The sequence below is a fragment of the Mus caroli genome, chromosome 4, assembly GCF_900094665.2.
Source record: "Mus caroli chromosome 4, CAROLI_EIJ_v1.1, whole genome shotgun sequence".
Lineage (NCBI taxonomy): Eukaryota > Metazoa > Chordata > Mammalia > Rodentia > Muridae > Mus > Mus caroli.
The window spans coordinates 88,281,774-88,303,153 of NC_034573.1; the positions used below are offsets into that span (position 1 = coordinate 88,281,774).

Below are 21,380 nucleotides of genomic sequence, written 5' to 3' on the forward strand. Positions count from 1 at the left end.
GTGGGGGTAGGTTTATTTGGTACTGCCATCTGCTGTGGACTTGTGTTCATGCTCTGGTTGGTTTGCAAGCTCAGAGCCCAACAAACACGTGACAAGGTCGTCATTGTTCAAGCACTTGCGGCCATTGAACAAGGGGCCTCCCCCGAAATCTGGCTATCTATGCTCAAGGATTAGTCGGCATTTGAGTTCTTCATTTTTTGGCTGGCCTCTTTGATAGAGTTCACCCTAGGTCATTTAGTAGTTACTGTCACATAGCACTGCGGTATCCAGGGGCAGGCAACTTTCCTCACGCACAGATCAACCTAAGACATGGGGCCCGGTGGCGATAGGGTTACGCTATGAAGGCTGTGACATTAGAGGAAAGACCTAAGACAGGAGCCACAGCGGATGGACATAATTACACAGACCTAATCCAGCCTCATTTTAATAAAACAAAAAGGGGGAGATGTGGAGAGCCGCTAGCAATCGCCATTACAAGTTGGCGCTGGCTTCTGCTGTGCCTAACTAGTAAACAAGCCTTGTGCGCAGGTGCGAGAGTGAATTCACGCCAAGTCACTGCTGATCTCGGGGCGTAGTAATGAGGTGATGGGCAAGCAACAAATCAGGTGCTGACACGCCACACTGAGGGCTATATAAGCAGCACCATTTTCTGGGTTCTGGGTCTTCCCTCCTGAAGAAGCAATAAAGCTTTTGCTGCAGAAGAATCCGGTCGTCTGAGTGTGTTCTTGCCTGCGAGAACAATAGCTTAGGACAACAGGGATGGAAATGGGGAGGAGCCTGACGTACTAACTTTTTATATGCTTGTTCATCATCTTTTATCTCTATTATTTGTTTAATGTCTAGCAATTCCATGGCCTCATATACTCTTCTAATAATATTTGTTTCTAGGTCATATACATGCCTTCATCCTGTAAGATAAACCCATCTATCATTTGTTTGTTTTTTATATATAGATTCCTTCTTTTTCTATTTTTGCCTTTTATTCTTGAGATCATTTTAATTCTTTATGTCAAATTCATCCTGGGTAATTAATGCAGCAGTCATTGGACTGCAGGGTATATGTATCTCCTCATAATTCTAAATTCAAGGCCAAGTCTCACAATGAACAACTTCTACAAATGACCTGTCATGTGGCCTCTGTGGTTATGTTGTCTAGATCCTTTCCTGTGCCTTTAAATGCTAAAGGGAAGGTCTGCTCCTCATCTTCCACAGCCTCATGACCATCTCTATTCTGTACTCCTGAGAACTACATCTGTTTCATTTATTATGGAATGATTAGTTCTGAATAGTGGGGGAAGTATATTTCCCCAGAAAGAGAGATTAAAAGTAAAACTCATAGTTGATACAATAGATTAGTTCTAGGCCAACAGCAGTTATCAGCATATGTGGGGATCAATGGTCTGACAATACTCTAGGGACAGGAACTGTGTCACACCACCTCTTACACAGACAACCATGCTGGATCCAGCATTCCACCAACCAAAAAGCTTAGAATGTGATCAGAGAGCATCTGAGGCCTCTAGGGAAGCCTCCTCTGTCTTGGTGTAAGGATTTTATGTTCTGTAAATTATATATATATATATATATATATATATATATATATATATATNAAAACTATAAAACTGCTTTCATGTTGGAACATGCAATGATCCCTGGCCATGATCATTCAAAGTAGATCCAGAATAATCTGATTCTTATTCCCTTCAAGATGAGAGCCATGGCTTTTATAGCCAGATCAACAACATCAGGGATCAAAGGCAGAGAACTTCCAATAATCCCAAGGGCTTCAGATTGACTCATGTACCTGAATACAAAATATATTTACCATTTTCTCCCTAAACTTGCTACTAGGGTTTGCTTATCAGTAATTATACATTACCCAGCCCTAGATCAGAGATCAAGATCCAACTGCAATATATAAATTGCAGAAACTGCTTCAGTGAGCTTGATTTGTCTGCCTGAGACCAGTGAATCATCCCTTTCTACCTGACTTCCAAGAGGAGAACTCAGATGCAGAGCAAGATGAGGTAGCTACATTCAGAATGGAAGAGTCTTCATGTCCTACTTCTGTGACTGCCCCCAAATGCCCAGTTCTAACTCTGATGCTCTCTTTGTACCATTACCAAATGAACCATTTCAACAAGCCAGAAACAATTGTATGTCTACAGGAAGAAGATAGACAAAAGTTGAAGGCATACCTCTTTTAATGTGACTTATGAATTAAATAGTTGTTTTAACACACCAGATCCCTTTATATATACTTTAAAAATGAAAATAATAATTACTCTTTCAGCAATTTTATGAGCTCATAAATGATATACTCAGAACCAACTTGGGTGGTGGGGGGTGGGGATGGGGGTGGGGGTGGGGTGGGGTGGTCAGTCCCGGAATTTGATTCAACTTCCTTACTCCAGTTCCTCCCATCTTTTCTCCATCACCTTCATCCTGTCTCCTCCTATGTTGGTAGGCACAAGTGGTTTGAAAGTGCATGTCATTTCTTCCTTCCTTTCTCTTTGCTTCTCCAGCATCAATGTCTAGGGACAGCACAGATGCGATGGCTGACTGGAGAAAGTGTGAGGCCAATTCTGAACTTCAGGCTCAACTTCTCATTTATTGGAGGCTTGAAGGTAAATTTTTGCATAAGAGCAGTGAAGACAATAAACAGCTCAGATCTGGCTAGTTGTTCTCCAGGGCAAGCTCTCTTTCCTGTTGGAAAAAAACAGAAGAGGAGTTACTTTCTCAGCTGACTGTGGTGTGCTTTGGGGATGGAGTCCCCAACTTCCTACTGCAAATCCTGAATTGACTCTGAACTGGGAAGAAAAGGAGCTGCACATCAAAGATAGGGTTGTAGTAGAAAATCCAGAATGCTGCTTTGTCAACCCAGAGGGTTATGGACAGTTTAACATGTATGTCAGATTAAGATTAGTTAAGACACTGACTGACCTGAAAACCACTATAGATATTGTTTTTTATCTATATAAATAATGTAGTTTTGAATGCTTGTTATGCAGCAAAATTCTAACTAATGCATAGGACATGAACTCATGAAATTATAAGGTAGAGAGGTCTCTAACTGGGAAGGTCATCTATCTTGTATATATAATAGAGAAAAAATGAAAATAGGAGTGAAAACTCAATCCTGACCAGTTTTACTAATTGTTGTGGCACATGGTCTTGAGTAAAAAGAAAAAAAAAAGCTCCCCTGTAAAGTGGAGTTTGTTTATAAGATTAAATACTTACTAATCCTCTTTTCCTACTAGATTACTAACAACCACATTATCTTGGTGATTGTTCAACATAATTTGTCTGCTAATGGACCCTCTAATTAAGAGGGAGCAATACAACTGTCAGTGACAAAGCACCAGTGGTGTCTCTGTGTTGCTGTTTTTATTTTAGTGCTGGTGTAGATAGGAGAATATTATAGGATGAGATATGAATCTTCTACAGGAAAAAGATTTTTGCAATATGAAGAGATTGCACATATGCAGGCTTCACTTGGCCTGGAGAGTGAACTTCCTGTGAAAGTCATGGGGATATACTAACTTTATTTTCACTGAAGTCCTAGGAAACAACACGTAGCTCATTTAGGTGGAACGTAAAAAAGAGTCATATTCTACACTTTCAGGAATAAGAATAATTAGAATAAATGAAATACATAGCTGAGATTTTGAACTGTAATTCAAATCTTTTAACTGTTTTGTGAATGGGAAGACTCGACAGATATCCTATATTTTGCCAGCTTTCCTATTAAAATGAATTGTGAAAGATCAACAAAGGTGTGTTAGAAGCACAGGGAAGGGGAAAGAGCAGAAGCAGTACCAGACAGGCACTCCCAGGGCAGCCCAGAGTTTGCCATTGTGGTTTCTGTGCAGTCACCTTCTGGAGGCAGTGTTAGGAAACACAAGCTTCAATGTGAGAAAGCCTTGTGGATATTGAGCTTCAGATCCAGTACATCTGGATAGGTCTTTGTCTTTATTTCGGGGCTGCTCACTGATTCCAGCTTGAAAGGCTGCAGTGAGACACATGATCCAAGTGGGAGATCTGCCTCATTGCCTATTCCACTCTGTCCTGCTCACTTGTGTGTGTTTTACACACAATACATGCTCAGTACTTATTTATGGAACTAAGGAACTGTAAAACTATTTGAAAAAAGATGTGCAATATATAGAGAGCAATAAATAGGGCGTTTGATACAAGCTCAAAAACTGCAAGGCTACAAGTATTTGTTCATAACTGGCTGGAGAAAAAACAGAAGAAAGAGGGTCATCACTACATCCCTCATTATGAATATCAAGTTGCAGAAGACAAATACGTCTAATTAGATTTTTAAAGATGCAATTAAAATCATAAAAGACAAATGCCTTACTTGTTCAAGGAGTTATTGTATAGGACAGAACCCAATTCAGTTTTGCAAAGGACAGTTAACAACTATTGTTTGATATTCCCATCAGAGTGAGTCAGTAGCCACTTTCACATGCAGCATCCCCACTCCTCCCAATAAAATCTAAGATGTTGACCTTTCAGTGCAAATCACATAAAATTAATTAGGGTGTTTAAAGGCTTTGAAAAGAAGGAATGTATTCAGATTTTATTATGGTAAAGAGGCAGAGAGTTTGGTCTCTCTGTCTAGTGATGTGGGGAAAACAAGGGAAGCCAAAATTTTCACCAGAGGCAAAGGAGATCATGAGAAAGATGAGGCATTAAGCAGTGCTAGGTCTAGAGAACACTGAGCTTCAAATAATACCTTGGAGTTGCACAAGATGGGGACATTAGGAGATGTTCAAATTAGAGCAGAGGTCTTTGGGCAGAAGAGAAGGGAAGTGATGAGGTGGGATTCTGACAAGTTTCCTTCTCATTACCACTCACCCAATGAGAATGGCAGAAAAGATTCTCTCTTCTTAAACTGCCCATTCTCCAAAAAGTGCTCCGGATTGAAGGTATTTGGAGTGGCCCACTCTTTGGGGTCCCTATGAAGAGCCATCAAATTGGTCAGAACCATGGTGCCCTAAAGAAGAAAGCAAAGAGACAAGGCTTGAATTGTGGAACACATGTTGTGAGGGCTGGTGGTTCCCACCATTCCATTCCTGTTCACAACCTAAGCTCTCCACTAAGCTGTCCTTAGTTCAGAACAATGATAGAATGTGTGTCCTTAGGATATTCCAGGGACATTAGATTTTCTTTAATATAAGATGCTAGTCTGTGGTAATAGGTCAGCAAATACTTAGGGAAAAGACATGTAACCATTCATGGGAAGATAATGGGAAATGTAGTAACTATCAACCAAGCCATTTCCTACATTGAGGACTATGGACGGTCTACAAAAGAAAATTGTGTGTCTACCGTCTCTGCTTTTCTATTATTAGGCCTCAGTATGGAGCTTCTGAACCCTGCCCATATGCAGGTTTAGGAAAACATCAAGCATGCAGAATAAGCTAGCCCAGCCCACCAGGCTCCTAGCATGGTGTATGGACTCCCCAGAGTGTGCCTTTACCTCACACTGATTCACCCACCCCATTCTATTCCTGAACCATTCTCTCAGTTCTCTTGATTCTGTCATGTCAATTACCAGTTCTCACTTTCACTTTAGGGCAGGCCCTTGTGCTCTCTGACACACATCTGCAGCACAGCTGACAATGAATATGCCATGAACAGAACTTAACCATTCCACACTCCCACCTCCCATCATTTTCATGATCCATTCTGTAGAATGTTTCCATCAATCTTAGTAGGAGGAGGCATTATTTGATTCTCCAAGGACAGTTTTCCCCACTGCCTAAGATGCCATAGGCTGATATTTAGTTTCATCAAATAACCCAGTTTTCTAATCCTTCTAATCCCTTTAAACATTTTTACCTTGTCATGAACACTTCCTCTCCTACACTGTCTGACTAAAGTCTAATACTCTTTTTATTCTCAGAACTTGTATCTTTTCCTTTAGAACCTCTCTTGTTCCCTCTCACGCTCTGTTCCTCTCTCCAGCCTATCTACATCTAGGCAGAAACAGGTTGCTTCCCTCTGGACATTCTCATGATATATAAGCCTTCACTTAGATGGTCACTCTGTTCAGGATGTTTTAAAGACAGAAAAAAATCTAAGGTGTGTGAACAATAAAAAGTATAACTGCTATATAGAGTGGGAATTTCTACATGTATGTCCCTCCTTCATATGAAGGCTACACATTATTCTGTGTCATGGGATGCACTGCATTGTAGAGATGTAGGAATCAATGCTTGAGAGAGTAACAATTTTTTCAGAGTCACACAGTGGGCAGAGATGCATATACTTCTGCAACTAGCTACAGGTAAGGTTAAAAAAAAACATGGTTCTTTGCTTTACTTGTATATTATCTACTTAGGTTTTCAGTGTTTAGAGCTGATGTTAGAGTTGAAATTGACAGTCCATGGCAAAGGTTTATTTTAGATTGTCTCTCTGAGGATAAAGGCATGGTTGTATCTGTGTTTCTGGGGTAGACTCTTCTCATCCCAACTCTGAAGGCTTTCCTGAGAACAGCATATTTGTAGTAATGGATAATTGTCTAGAAGATTACAACAGAACACTGATTTTGATCAGTATACAGTGTAGAGAAAGAATGGAAAGGATAATAATTGTGCCTTGAACGGAAAAAGTGTGATATGGTCAGGAGAGCACTTTGCAGAAATCCCGAGTAGATCCTAAGCTTGGGTCTGGGAACAAAGGGATGTAAGAGGGATCCATGAAGAAAAATATAAGGAAGAGCTTTCAATTTTAATGTAATAAGTTCAGTGGAGTAAGAACATTCAGAACAGGTTTAGATGTGAATCCCAAATCCTATGACATTTTATATTAAAGTAGAGAGACCTTATGTAAATTTCTTTCATCTAGCCATAACATTCAAATGTATACTGGGGATTAATGCTTATGAAGAGTGGATTGAGACATTTTGAAATAAGAAACATCCTCAGAACATGTTTTCTTGGCAACTATCTACTTTCTCTTCTCCATTTCTTATAATTAATATTTCACTTTGGACTGGTTTTCTTTGTGAGATAGAAAGTTGTAAACTATGAGGTAGTAAGTAAAAGCTGGGTAACCACCTTTGAGCATGAATATGGCGAAGAAATGCTGACTCCTGTGAGCCCACATTAGTACAAGAAGAGACTAGGATTTTCAACTTTAAGCAAATTTGACTTTAAGCAAATGGAATGTTCCTTTCTGTACTCTCCATGATACATATAATTATCACCTAGATACATTGGAAGAGTGCTCACATTCTGTTATGAATACCATCTCTCTTCCATTTCACATGATTTCTTGGGGGCAGAACTACATGTTTGTGTTCTTCACATAATGCCAAGGATGGACTGGAGATAAGAAGCTAAGAGTGCAGGGTAACCTTAGGCAGGTGGAATCCGGCCAGTGTGCTATCAGCTGCTACTTCCCTGGGAACATTCATGGGGATGATGTTGCTCATCCTCAGCACCTCATGGATCACTGCATTGGTGTAGGGCATGGAGTCTCGGTCATCTATGGTTGGCTGTCTTCCATGTCCAATCACCCTGTCAACCTCAGAGTGTACTTTCTCTGCAAGAAAATAGGGGATCTGTTAGCTTCAAGGTTTGGTACTTTCTAATGAAGACAGAGAAGTTGTCTCCAAGGTGTTATTTTCTCTTTTTTTTTTTCAATTTTTTATTAGATATTTTCTTCATTTACATTTCAAATGCTATCCTGAAAGTCCCCTATACCCTCCCCCCATCCCCGCCCTGCTCCCTTACCCACCCACTCTTGCTTCTTGGTCCTGGCATTCCCCTGTACTGGGGCATAAAAAGTTTGCAAGACCAAGGGGCCTCTCTTCCCAATGATGGCTGACTAGACCATCTTCTGCTACATATACCGCTAGAGACACGAGCTCTGGGGTACTGGTTGGTTCATAATGTTGTTCCACCTATAGAGTTGTAGATCCCTTTAGCTCCTTGGGTACTTTCTCTAGCTCCTCCATTGGGGGCCCTGTGTTCCATCCAATAGATGACTGTGAGCATCCACTTCTGTATTTGCCAGGCACTGGCATAGCCTCACACGAGACAGCTATATCAGGGTCCTTTCAGCAAAATCTTGCTGGCATGTGCAATAGTGTCTGCATTTGGTGGATGATTATAGGATGGATCCCTGGGTGGGGTAGTCTCTGGATGGTCCATCCTTTTGTCTTAGCTCCAAACTTTGTCTCTGAAACTCCCTCCATGGGTATTTTGTTCCCTATTTTAAGGAGGAATGAAGTATCCATACATTGGTCTTCCTTCTGCTTGCCCAGAAACTTAGAATACCCAAGATACAATTTGCAAAACACAAGAAAATCAAGAAGAAAGAAGACCAACATTTAGATACTTCATTCCTCCTTAGAATAGGGAACAAAATACCCATGGAAGGAGTTACAGAGACAAACTTTGGAGTTATTTTCTTACATTTCTGTTTACAAAGAAACACCATATTTCTTACCTTCTCAAAGGTTTAGAAAAACTGTCAATTCTAATTTTCCTTGTGCTTACAACATAGCCACAGCTTTAAACCTACGCAGAAGTGAATAGCTGTGATCAGCATGGCTAAGCTCATAGCAGTAGCCAATCAGGCTTCTGCAAATAAGTTCACTTCACCTACTTTTTTATATACAAAAAAGGGGCAAGTTTTCAGAATTTGATAATCTCAGATATCTACAATCAAGATGTCAAGAGAGTTTTTTTTTAAAATGTGATATTGATTAACCTGTCTCTAGATGACAGTTTTGCTGTGTTCTTCTCTCTAAGGGATAAGGAAATAACTTTTGTTTCTGTTATTTTTTAAATACATTTTAAAATATTCTATTTTCTATTTGTGTGCACTTGTACATGTTCCAAAGGGAAAAGGTGAAGTTCAGAGGAAAACTTGAAGGATTCAGTTCCTTCTTGTACTATCTGGGTTCTGGGGATTGAACTGAGGATGGTGGGCCTGCAGCCCGGTACCTTTATGAGATCAACAATCTCATTGGCCTAATATCTCTTTAAAACTCACTGATGCAGTTCACAAGACAAATTACTTCCTAACACCACTCCATTGGTAATTGAACTTCACAGAATTATTTCAATTACAGAATAACTGCAGACTGTGATTTCCTAAGGAGATGTCTCAGAGTGGCAGGTACATTGCAAAATCTTAGTGAGCATTGTTGCAATTATTGTTGCTGAAACTACTTATATACTTTCTGACTCAGTTTCCTCCTCTGACTTCTAAGAGTAAATAAGACTTATTTTAATAATGTTTTGATAATTACATGAACTAATATAAGCATAACAAGGAATCAAAACTGCCAGACCTGTTCTTTATAGTTTCACCATTTTCTATCTTGACAGAGATTCTACTGTTGTCCATCTAAAAAATGTCATTTCTAAATTTTTTTTTGAGTCAATGTGAGCATGTGACTAAGTTCTTCCCTGTAATGTGGAAACAGACATTATGTCTTATTTTGTGTCAATTTCTGAAAAAGATGGCTCCCTGCTTCCTTCCTCTGTTCTTTGCCTGTGGATACAAAGGGAGTCCTCGTGGCATCCAGTTTAGAGAGTTTTGGAGTTCACTTCCTGTTTAACTCAGTAACAAGTTGAAAGGAATTTGGAATAAGCCCTTTATTGGATATTGTTTATAGAGGTTTCTTCTGTGAGAGAAATAAACATCCATCAGTGCACTACCATCCGTAAATACTTAATTAGGGATATGCATCTAACAAAATATTACCATAATAGCCATGGTTTGTTTTTGAGGTAGAGCCTTCCTTTGTAGACAAATAACCTCAACCTTGTGCTACTTCTGCCTCAGACTCTCAAGTATTATAGATAAATGTGTCTTCCACCAAACACAGATCATCATAACAAGTTTAAGGCTACAAATCATAATTATTAAGTATGATCATATTGCTATATATGTAAATTCTAAGGAATTGTTTGGAACTGAAGTCTAATGTCCACTACATATGTTTAGTATTTCCCTACACTCATTCCACATTTTGTCTTTAGGAAGTTAACTATTTTAGATAACTTTTTTGAGTGGTTTGTACAGTCTTCCAGTTGGTTACGTAGCATTGTATCCTGAAAGCTCATCTATGCTAGAGTACTTATCAAAATTTCTTTTTCTCATGATTGATTTGTGTTTCTAGGTCATGAATGTCATTCTTTATCCATTCACAGTCCATCAATGCTCTGGTTGGTCCTATCTCTTAATTACAGTGCATGTTGCAAAATAAACATAGGTGCAATAAATGTCATGTAAATCTATTGATATTTTGGAGCCTTTGCTACAGAAGTCAAATCTTATCCAAGGTGGTTTGCATGATTTGTAAAGTTTAAATATTCAGGCAGATATGCATTTTAAATTGTAATGCAAGATGCATATTGCAGGCGTTTGAATAAAAATGTTTCCCATAGTTTCGGGTATTTGAACACTTCCTTCCAATTCTTATTTGTGGAGGTTATAGAACCTTTAGCAAGTGTAGTTTTGCTGGAAGAATTTCGTCACTGGTGTCAGTTTTGAATAGCTTTCTGTTTCCTGTATGTAGCTGAGATGTTATTTTTAGTTTCTTGCTCTGGCTATTAGCTGCCAAGCCTTCCCCACCTTTATAGAGTCTCTTCTTGGAACCATAAACCAAAAGTATCTTTTCCTTTTGTTAACTGCTTTTGGTCATGGAGTTTTATCCAGTCATATAAGAATAACTAATACAGAAAATGATACAAAGAAACTGGGTTGCTGCTGTGGGAAACCTGGGCATGCTAGGCTTTATTTTATTTATTTTTGAGAGATGTGAAGGACTTTGCAACATTAATTTAGAAGTCAACCTTGTAAGCAGAGCTTAATAGGCCATTCTAGTAGGAGTATAAAATACACTAATATAGTTCTAGGTCATGATGCTTCAGAGGGTAGGGAGGGCTTGAGCAACAACTGAGCTGTAAATCCATTCAGCTTATGCTTTGACAAAGAGTCTATTGGCCTTGTGCCATTGCCTTAAGAGCTTTCTGGAGGCTAATTTTAAAAGTAATGGCCTATATTTTTTTGTCAATGAACATTTTAATAAAGTATAACATTGAGTCTCTGGCATGGCTATTAACTTTTAGCTCTACAATTTGAAAGAGCACGGTAGTCAGAATGAAGTTAAAAACATACAGCTTTGAGGGAAAAAAAGCACTAAAAAGCTTAATGTTGTCTCTGAAGCCTATGCTGAATTGGAGGCTTATGTAATCTTTAAAGAGATCAATTAAAGAAATGCCTACTTTCTTCACTGAACCATGAGAAGGGTTCATGGAGGGTAAGACAACACTCAGCTAAGCTTCCAATTTGTAAAAGGAGAAGATACAAGGAGGGAAACCTCCTTCATGAAAACAAAATCTACTTCAAATGTGCTGCAGAGGGCAATAGGCTATCACAGTAGGGCAGCTGAACATGTCAGTGCTTTAGAGGTTTGGGAGATGAAAGAGTGCCGGGCATGATGATTCTTCCTTTGGATGTTCAGATAGCTACTGAGGAAAGATGACATCTAACAGTGGAGTCCCCATTTGAAGTCTATAAAAGGCCACTGCATAGGGTTCTGAAAGTGAAGCCCAAGTTCAGTAGAATCCCTAACACATTGGAGATGTGGCACCCCTAAGACCCTACAAAGGAGACTTCACATAGGGAGTGGATCTATCCCTAGAGAGAGTTTATGTTGCAGGCAGCAAAGGCACGTGGGTGGAGACATCTTAGTGCTATGAAACGAAATTCTATGTATTTGGCATTTGACCTCTTGAATTTCATTTCTCTTTGTTTAAGCATTTCCTCACTAAACCTCTATTCTTTTGTTCAGGGATGAAAATGTATACTCCCTGCCAGTGAATGCTGGAAGTCTATAAATCTGCATTTGGGCTTTACATTGGGTCACAGTTAAGAGATTGCCTTCAGTGTCTGAAACGACTTTGGACTTTTGAACAGCTAAAGTCTACAGGGACTTTTAAGTTAGACTAAATGCATTTCCTATCATAACATACCATGAGTCTATAAAGAACAATGGCCCAAATGAAGAAGATTAATTGAGAAATGTAAAGTATTGGCTGTAGTATTTAAACACTTAGTCCTAGGAGGTGGTTTAGGAATCCATGGATCCTTTAGGAAGTAGAGCCTTGATGGAGGAAGTATGCCACTGGGGATGGCTTTGAGGGTTCTATACTTGTCCTACTTCCAGTTTTCTCTTTGTTTTATGTTTGCAGTTGAAATGTGAGACCTCAGCTTCTTGGTCATGTTACTCACTGCCATACATCCTGAAGAATTATAGACTCTGTCATTTAAAATAAACTCTCAAATATACAAACTGGTTTGGTTATACTATTATATCACAGCAACAGAATTTCAGATAACAAACACATAAACATATATAGATGTAATAATATATACATTTTGTATCAATAAAGAAAAAAGGCTGGGCATGAAAGAAAGCTCAGTAACAAAGTGATAGCTATGCAAACACGAAGATCCGAGTTTGCTATTTAGAATCCATTTTTAAAAATACAGGTATGGTGGCATCTACTTCTAATCCCAGTGTACTGAGGTAAGGCAGAGAAAGGTAGATTTCCATGGCCAACTAGCAAGAGTGTCTTGTCTACTTGGTAAGTTTGAGGCAGTGAAAGACCCTGTCTCAAAAAGTGGATGGAGCTGAAGAAATAACTATTTGATCTTTACTACATGGGAGACATTGTGATCACTACTCTTATTTTCATCTTAGGACAACATATTTGGCTTGAGTGTGACATAGTATCTTTATCCTTCTCTCATAAACTATTAACAAAATTAAAAAAAAGTTCCATGCATGAAAATATTCTTATCTCCCATGGGAAAAACTATTCTTTTAATCTAAAAAGATAAAAATGATGGGATTGGCCACTTTCTGAAGGACTGAAAACTCCCGTGGAGTCATAAACAATGTGCAAAGCCCATAATGGGGCACATTGTGCAATCTCTCAAGGGAGAACATGGAAACAATTTACTAGGCAATACATTTTTAGAGAATTTTAAAACATGTTATGGGGCAGTATCTGAGAAAATTCTTCTGAAAGCTCAAGAATTTGGGATAGTACATTTTTGGTAGATGGAAAGCCCAATATTGTATGTAGAGGCAAGATTAGGGCAATGCCAATGGGAAAAATGTAATGTTCAGAGGCACCATGCAGAATGTATGTGGTTGAGTCTGGATAGCAGAGGTAGCATTAATAGGACACAAGGTTATCAGACTGAAGCATCTTGGTGATATGCATGACAAAATGAGAAGGCACTGCTGGAAAGAAAGGACTTAGTGGATTTTTCATTGCCCACTGTCACTCTTTGCTGGAAACTATAACGGCTGACTTCACTATGTGACCCTCAAACAGAAGATTCTTTAAAGCATAGACGACGATAAAGTCTGCACCCATGACTCATCACAATCCTGACAGGACATGTGAAGGCCATGCCCGTTTTCCAAAACAGCTCGTCTCACAGCACATGACCCAGAGTACTCAATTTACGTTTCTCTGTTTTAGTTCTTTTAACATGAAAAGAACACTTGTGATAGTTTTTGGGTACACCATGAAGGATTTTCTTAATTAAATCATTGAAAGTAGGAAGATGTCCCTCTTGCCCCTTTAGCCAGATCTTTTGAGGGGCAAAGGTCCATCTTAAATCTGGGCAACACCTTCTGATCACAGCTTATATGGATACATGGAAGAGGGAAGCTGTTCCATTTCTTTCCACTCCACTATTCTACCTTCTGGCCCATCTAAACAACAACTTTCAGAAACCCCATTCTCCCTGGTCTAGGCACACCCAGCACATGCTCACCTTGCACTTCTGGGTTTGTAGTTATGTAGAGCAGAGCCCAACGCAGTGTGCTAGTTGTTGTCTCTGATCCAGCAAAGAAGAGGTCCAGGGTGGTGTTGATGAGGTTTTCTTCATTGAAACTTGTAGTAGTCTTGTCTCGGTACTAGAGAAGACAGTTTTATCTTTTTTTTTTTAAGTTAGAAAAATTGTGATTATCTCATTAACAGAATTTAAAAACTGGCAAACACATTTAGAAGGAATCTTTCTAAATGATACTTTCTTTCCTCTCATTGGACAGTGATGTTCTCATTCAAGTGAGAGCTTTATTAAAAGCAGCACTTGATGGTTAAAAATCAAAACAATTGTTTTCTTATTACTATAGTTTTGTAAGAGCTTTTAGTAAAAATGGGGATTATTGGATACAAAAGAGGATTTTCTTGCATGTATCAGTTATATCACTCAGTCACAGCACATGGCCCAGAGTACTCAATTTACATTTCTCTGTTTTAGTTCTTTTAACATGAAAAGTTTAGTTTTTCATAGTTTTTGTGATAGTTTTTGGGTACACCATGAAGGATTTTCTTAATTAAATCATTGAAAGTAGGAAGATGTCCCCCTTGCCCCTTTAGCCAGATCTTTGAGGGGCAAAGGTCCATCTTAAATCTAGGCAACACCTTCTGATCACAGCTTATATGGATACATGAAAGAAGGAAGTTTTCACTTATCACCTGCTAGCCCTATTCTCTCTTATTGGCAAGTCAATTCCTTAAACTCTGCTTCTTCGGGATTCTGGCCCACACTGAAGATCAGCTGGGATATCCAGCCTCATGGACTGAACAACTAACTAGATTATTGGATTTTCTGTTGGTAGATAAGCCATTGTTGGACAAGCTAGAACACAGATTGTAATCCATATATATGTGGGATTTATTACAATGACTTTCACTTCTGTTCCACTAGAAATATCTGAATAATACAACACACATTTTAATCATGATAAATTATGTGAAATAGAAATGTCTAACAAATATAGCAAATACTCAAAAAATGTTTTGTTCACTACAGAAATTCTGTAAAATCTCCATGTTCACTGGCTGTCCTACTCCCCCATTAATCTTTCATTGTCAAAAGCTCTTGGTACCTATTAGTACTTCTTTAGAGTATACTACTGTACTTCACAACTTTCTCTGAGGCATCAATTTGTTAATATTGCTCTTGATGTTGATGGTCTTACACTTGAACTCCATATAGTAAACAACTTGACTCCCACTCTAGGGATAAAATGTTGCTTCTATTGAATTATTCCAGGAAGATGAAATAGAAGAGAGGTTGGTTAGACATTTCCCACTGTACACTTGGTCAAACAGTGAACCTGGAATCCACTGAGTTTAAGAATCTGTGACAGATGTAGTGATGTGTTCTAGCCAGAAGCCTACTTAAATAATAGCAGCACAATTAATGTTGTGATCTGAACCTGAAGCATCCCCTAAAGACTCATGATTTTAATATCTGGTTCCTAGTTTGGTGGAACTAATTTGGAGGTTCGGAGGAAGTAGGAAGTATGGTTCATTAGATGACTCCTCACCAGAGGAGGTAATAAAAATTATAAAAAGGCCCTGGATTCTGCTTTCTGCTTCCTGGTACATATTAGTGTGTAGACTTCACCACAACCTTTATTACCATGAGCTCAGATGCTCTGCGATTAATTTTCTGTAAAAAGTATCAAAACACCCTGAAATTGTGACCCAAAATAAATCTTCAATCTTAAATTGTTTCTGTTGAGTATTGTCACAATGCCACTGAGGTAACACATACATGCAGCTAACTGCTTTCTGGTATTTATGTCATTGGAGGGTTTTGATTCACAGGCAGAGGAAGACAGATTCCTCACCCAGGCTTTGATGTTAAACTCCAGCATTCAGTTAAACTTTGCTTGTGCCCTGCAGTAGGGATTGAGATGGGGTGAATGACTGGTCTTAAACTAAGTCCTTGAAAACACAAGCTTTGAAGTTTCATGGCTAGTTTACCTTGTGAATCATTTTTGTCACTGAAAGGTGAGGGACCAGGAGGAGCATAAAATGCCAGTATCTGTCATTTTCCAGGACTTTATGCCAAAATGCAGTGAATAATTTATTTCTATTAATATTTCTGGCATAATGCTATCTTGCATGTCTAAAATACTATTGCTAACTTATATTCTTACAACATACTAGTCAGTGATCTTCAAAGCTACCCAGATTTTCATTTTATAACCCATGCATGTCAATTGATAAACTAAAATTGACTTTGCCAATGTGATTAATTTCAGAGGAGACTATTAGCCTGGATTATTGTTATTAGAGGAGGGTTTGAACATAAGAACCAGGAAGAGGAAATGTAAAGCTGGAAGCAGATGATGGGAGAAGAAAGATGCTCCAAGCTTGGTACTGAAGATGAAAGAAGGAGCTAATAGCAAGGAATATCATGGCCCTCTGAGAGCTTGGAGCATCTTGGTGATGGAATTTCCATAATCCTCAGAAGAGGCTCACCTGGCTAACAGGCACAGAGCTTCACCTTGTAGTGAATCAGTGCTTAAATATATGGCATCATGATGCAAGATCAGTTGGAATCTTCTCAACCATATTTTTATTCCCAGGAAGACCCAGACCACTTGTCCTCCTCACCTTTGACATTTCTGTAAGGAAAGCATCAATGAAGTCTCTCGGTTCATCAGGATTCCAATCTTTCCGGTGACTCTCCATAATTTGGTAAATAAACAATTTCAGTTTTTCCCAGTTTCTCAAAACTGTTTGATGTGATCCAGGAACATATTGAATTATGGATGGAAAGACATTGTAGAGCTTATAAAGAAAATAAGAAAATATTGATGGTACTATGAAGTAACTTTTCCATATTGTTAAATAATCTTGTTTTTTCACCTGTTTCTTTGGGGTAACTTTGGTGCCAACTTTGGTGGTGAGATGTCAATCTTTACTGAAATCAAGTAGATCACCAATAAATTTCAATTATATTTTGGGGTAAAAAATAATATAGCACATTGTAACATCAACAATACTTAAAATAAGGTAGACATGTATTGTTGTTACTTCTTCTATATTCAGATTTGATAACAGTTAAAACAATATTAATAATTTTAGTATTATTAATAACATTAAAGTATATCAGTATTTAAAGAAATGTTAATATTTGACTTTTTACTAATGGAGTCTCATTCTCTCTGCTCACAGAATGCTATTCCATGTACGAAGAACTCCTAGGGGTCTACTGAACTACTGCTTATAAATATTGCTTGCATACTCTTCTACCAGCTTGCAGACATCATGTTGCATTTTTATATGTGGAGGGTGATAGAGAAAATAGTGAATATGTGCTTTTACATAGTCTCATAGAATGCCTGATGTAATTGGTCCTGCCAAGAATGTTTATTATCACCTTTTGCAACCTCCTAGTTTCCTTCTAAAAATTTTCTCCATGATACACACACCTAGAAGTTGGCTGGGCTCTCACTTATCTCCATGGACTTCCTAGGCTCTGCTTACTGTAAGGAAAGTAGTTTCACTGCTCGACTTGGAAATACCATGAGTGAGAATTAAAACAAGACACACAACAAGATAGTGTAGACAATAAGTGTAAGTGATCCCATTCTTTTTTTTTTAATTTAACTTAATTAAATATTTTAAAATTCACTTTACAGCTTGCTCACTGCCCCCATCCTGATCACCCCTCCCACATTTCTCTCCCCCCTCCTTCAATATCTCCCCCACTCTGACACTTTAAGTCTCTGCTAGGCTAGGTGCTTCCTCTCCCACTGAGGCCAGAGAAAGCACCTGAGATAGTAGAACATATCCAATGTACAGGCAACAGATTTTGGGATACCCCCTGCTCTAGTTGTTTGGAATCCACATGAGGGGAGTTCTAGGTCCAGCCTATGTATGTTCTTTGGTTGGTGGTTTAGACTCTAAGAACCCCAAAGGTCCAGTTTAGTTGACTCTGTTGGTCTTCCTGTGGAGTTCCTATCCCCTTAGGGACATACAATCCTTCGTCATTCTTTATCCCCCTTTTCATACCTATAAGTCATGCTATCCAGGTCCTTAGTTTTCAGTGAGGACATTCCTAAACATGAGGAAAAAGTGCTTGTGGGGATAGCACAAGTGAGTATAAATCTAATTTTGGGTGCATCACAGAGAAGTTAATAACACATAGAAACAGAAAGTCTTAATAAGAAAATGAACTTTTAAAGGGCTAGTAACTGTTTCAGATTCATTCTATCTGAAACCATGTGTACCCAAGGTATGGTAAAGCTAAAACAACCGGCAACTGTTATCTTCATATGCTCCTCAAAAGATGTCTAAGAGAGCATACATTTTAATACAGAAACACAAGAAACATGAGAATCATCTTTAGCTGATTGGTACACACTGTTCATTCCACAAATGTGTTAATGCAGAAATGTATATTAACTTTAGAAGCTTTTGTGTTTTCAAAACAAAGGACCACACATCAATAAAGGCAAGCAGCCCAGGTAATCCAGTCTCAAAGACAACTTTAGTTGCTCTCTCCTTAAAAGTTTGCATTCAGTACTACTTCAAGGTGGCTAGCTCAGGTGGGTCAACCTCACTGACTGCTTCAGTCAGGACTTCAGTTAAGCCCTGCACTTTTCCATCTCACAGAAACAAGACAGCAAAAAATACAACTAGCTCTTGCAGGACTTGGCCAACATTTCAATTTTCATAGGGCTCCCAAAAGTGGCTGTTGACACCAGACAGCAGGAAGCAATTTGAAGAACATGATATTTCCATCTCCAAGGGGTGGGTGGTTTGTGGTTGTTCAGTGGGTGATGGATGCTTCTCTTCATTTGGGGGATTGGATGTAAGTAGTGAATGATTTTGTTCAGGGAGAAAACAAAGTGAGTGAGGTTAGATTAAGGGGTCACACTCTCTCTTTTTCTTTCCTCTGTTTCTTTCTCTATCTAGTGTGAGGGGGGAAAAGTGGTGATAAGGGATGGAATGAAAAAAGGGAGGATATAGGAATGATAGGATAAGAGAGTAGATTATGGAATATGCTTTTAAACTAAACCAGTCTCAAATATTTTACATAGGTATGAATTTTTGTATACTGATACAAATTTATGTTTGTTTTTGTTACAACATACTGTACATATGTTTCCTCTCTTGCTTAAGGTATTGTACCTATATGCAACTCATTTAAAAATGTAATGTAAAGTTGCAATTATTGAAAACTACTATTACAAACTGTTTAGGATAATTAAGAAATGCAGGTTAAAAAAAAGAAATGCAGGTTAGTAGTTAGACACCTACAAAAATCAAACATGTAGGCTTGTTAAGGAACTAGTTTAGCTAATTTAAAATGTAAGCTTTATTTATCCCCTATAGATAGTCTCAAAGTTAAGCAGATAGTATCTAGCTGGAGATGAGTAATGCTTTCCTAATGTGACAGACTTTAGATATATCATCTTCAAACACTTCAGAGACCCACCAAATATGACATTTAAGACAATTTAATAATAACAGACTTTTTATGACAGTGAGATATGTCAGTTCTTGGCAGCACCCCCATGCTACTTCAAAGAAGATAGTGGGCATTGAAGAATTTCCATATGAAGTTTGCTTCAAATGTGGCAAGGCTAGTCACTGGACAGAAAACTGCCCTTGCTTCAACTTCTGGAAGAATGCTGTCCAAACTGTGGATAAGGAGGACACTGGGAAATCAAGTGACAAATTTTGCCAAGACAAAGTAGGCCAGTCCTTCAAATTTCCTGCTTCACAAATAAGTCTGTCAGATATTCTGAGCCTGTAGGCTGAAGATGGATGCAGAGGAAAGTTGGGTGGCTGTCCAGGCAGCCATCAGTCTCTGTGCTTTCTGCAGTTTTGAAAGCTGCTTGCTCAATACTTCCTGTTTACTCAGGTAATATTATTCTTCTCAGATCTTGGATGGAGTTGAAGACTAGATAGTTATAGTCTCACATATAAGCTTAAGATGTTCAGATTTTGAGAAAATGATTCAATGTCTAAGAAAATGTTTTTAGGTTGATAATGCAAGTTATGATGGAAAGTGATTTAGGTACACAACTTTGGACTCACCAAGATAAGATAGTGGACTATGTTCTCCGTAATTCTTACCTGATAGCTCTCATAATTGTTTTTATTGTATATCGTTTATTGCTATTAAAGACAGAGCCTTTTACTGGACTAAAAGGAGAAGATATTTGGGTAATCTTTTGTGCACTGCATAATGCTTGTCTTTGTATCATTCCAATGTTGATTTCTGTACCAGCAGAGAGCTGAGTACTGTCTAGACTTTGGTATTGTTATTTTTATGGATCATTGCCTGTTTTAGTATTTTGTAAGCATGCACCTCCATCACCTCATGATTGGTTTAATAAAGATCTGATGGCCAATAGCTGAGGCAGGAGAGGAAAAGTGGGACTTCCAGGCAGGATAGGAAAAGTGAGACAATTTGAGAGATGCAAGATTTGCCAATCAAACTTAGAGAAGTTGGACATGCCAGGATGAGTGAAGGGTAACAGGTCATGTGGAAAACATGGACTAGAATAAGTGAGTTAATTAGGGTATACCAGCTAGTTAGGGGTCAGCCCACTAAGGATTAAGCTTTAACAAATAATAGTAAGTCTCTATGTCATTATTTGGGAGCTGGAGGCTCAAGACAGTCTGATGATAGATGAGAACTAGAGAAACAGTCTTGCCCAGGGAAGAGATCAGAAATTGGTTATCCAACACCAAATGATCATCCTTAAAAACACACCTGAAAGTAACATTATAAGCACTGAGAACGTTTTATTATATATGTAGAAACATAACTATACATATACATAAGAAATAGTAATTAACTACAAATTGAGGATGTGAATTTGAATGAGACCAAGGAAAGGTACTTAAAATGTTTAAAGGAAGAAAAGTGCAAGAGTAAATCATGCAATTATAAAATAAATTATATTAAATAATTTATTTTAAATTACACCAAAACCCCAAGGAGTCAATGTGTTCAATGAACACTGCCACAAGAATATTCATGGATATATTATACTTAACACCTAAACCTAGGACAACTCAAATACATAACTACAGAGAAAATGACATCCCATTCTGCCATTGCACTGTGTAGAAGGAGGAATATTGAAATAAATTCATGAGCTAGAACATACACTCAGCACGTATCACTGAGGGAGAAAGAGAGAAGCATAGAAGGAGACAAGCCTAGTAAATGAAAACATTGTTATTTGTTTTTAAACAGGGAAATTCCCACATACATGTATATGTACCCATGTAAATAGTAACATAGACTATTAAACATTAGAAATGTTTTGTATGTAGTAAGTTCATGTCTTAAAAGTAGATTTATATCAAGTTCAACTTTTTAAAAGGAAATACTTATTTATTTTATGCATAAGTACACTGTCACTGTCTTCAGACACACCATAAGAAGACATCAGACCTGTGGGCTGGTGAGATGGCTCAGTGGGTAAGAGCACCCGACTGCTCTTCCGAAGGTCCAGAGTTCAAATCCCAGCAACCACATGGTGGCTCACA

The 21,380-nt window shown here is 38.3% G+C and overlaps 1 protein-coding gene across 1 annotated transcript in view; it reads right to left on the reverse strand.

Moving 5' to 3' along the window:
• Positions 1-2,430: 2,430 nt before the first annotated feature.
• Positions 2,431-21,380, reverse strand: part of LOC110293363 (cytochrome P450 2J3-like) — a 39,219-nt gene continuing 20,269 nt past the window's right edge. Inside the window, exons 4-9 of the mRNA XM_021161209.2 lie at positions 19,797-19,840; positions 16,476-16,652; positions 13,834-13,975; positions 7,373-7,560; positions 4,867-5,005; positions 2,431-2,706 (exon numbers count right to left, since the gene is read on the reverse strand). Of these exons, the coding sequence (XP_021016868.1) occupies positions 2,528-2,706; positions 4,867-5,005; positions 7,373-7,560; positions 13,834-13,975; positions 16,476-16,652; positions 19,797-19,840 (869 nt within the window). The 3' untranslated portion in view covers positions 2,431-2,527. The remainder of the gene's footprint in view (positions 2,707-4,866; positions 5,006-7,372; positions 7,561-13,833; positions 13,976-16,475; positions 16,653-19,796; positions 19,841-21,380) is intronic.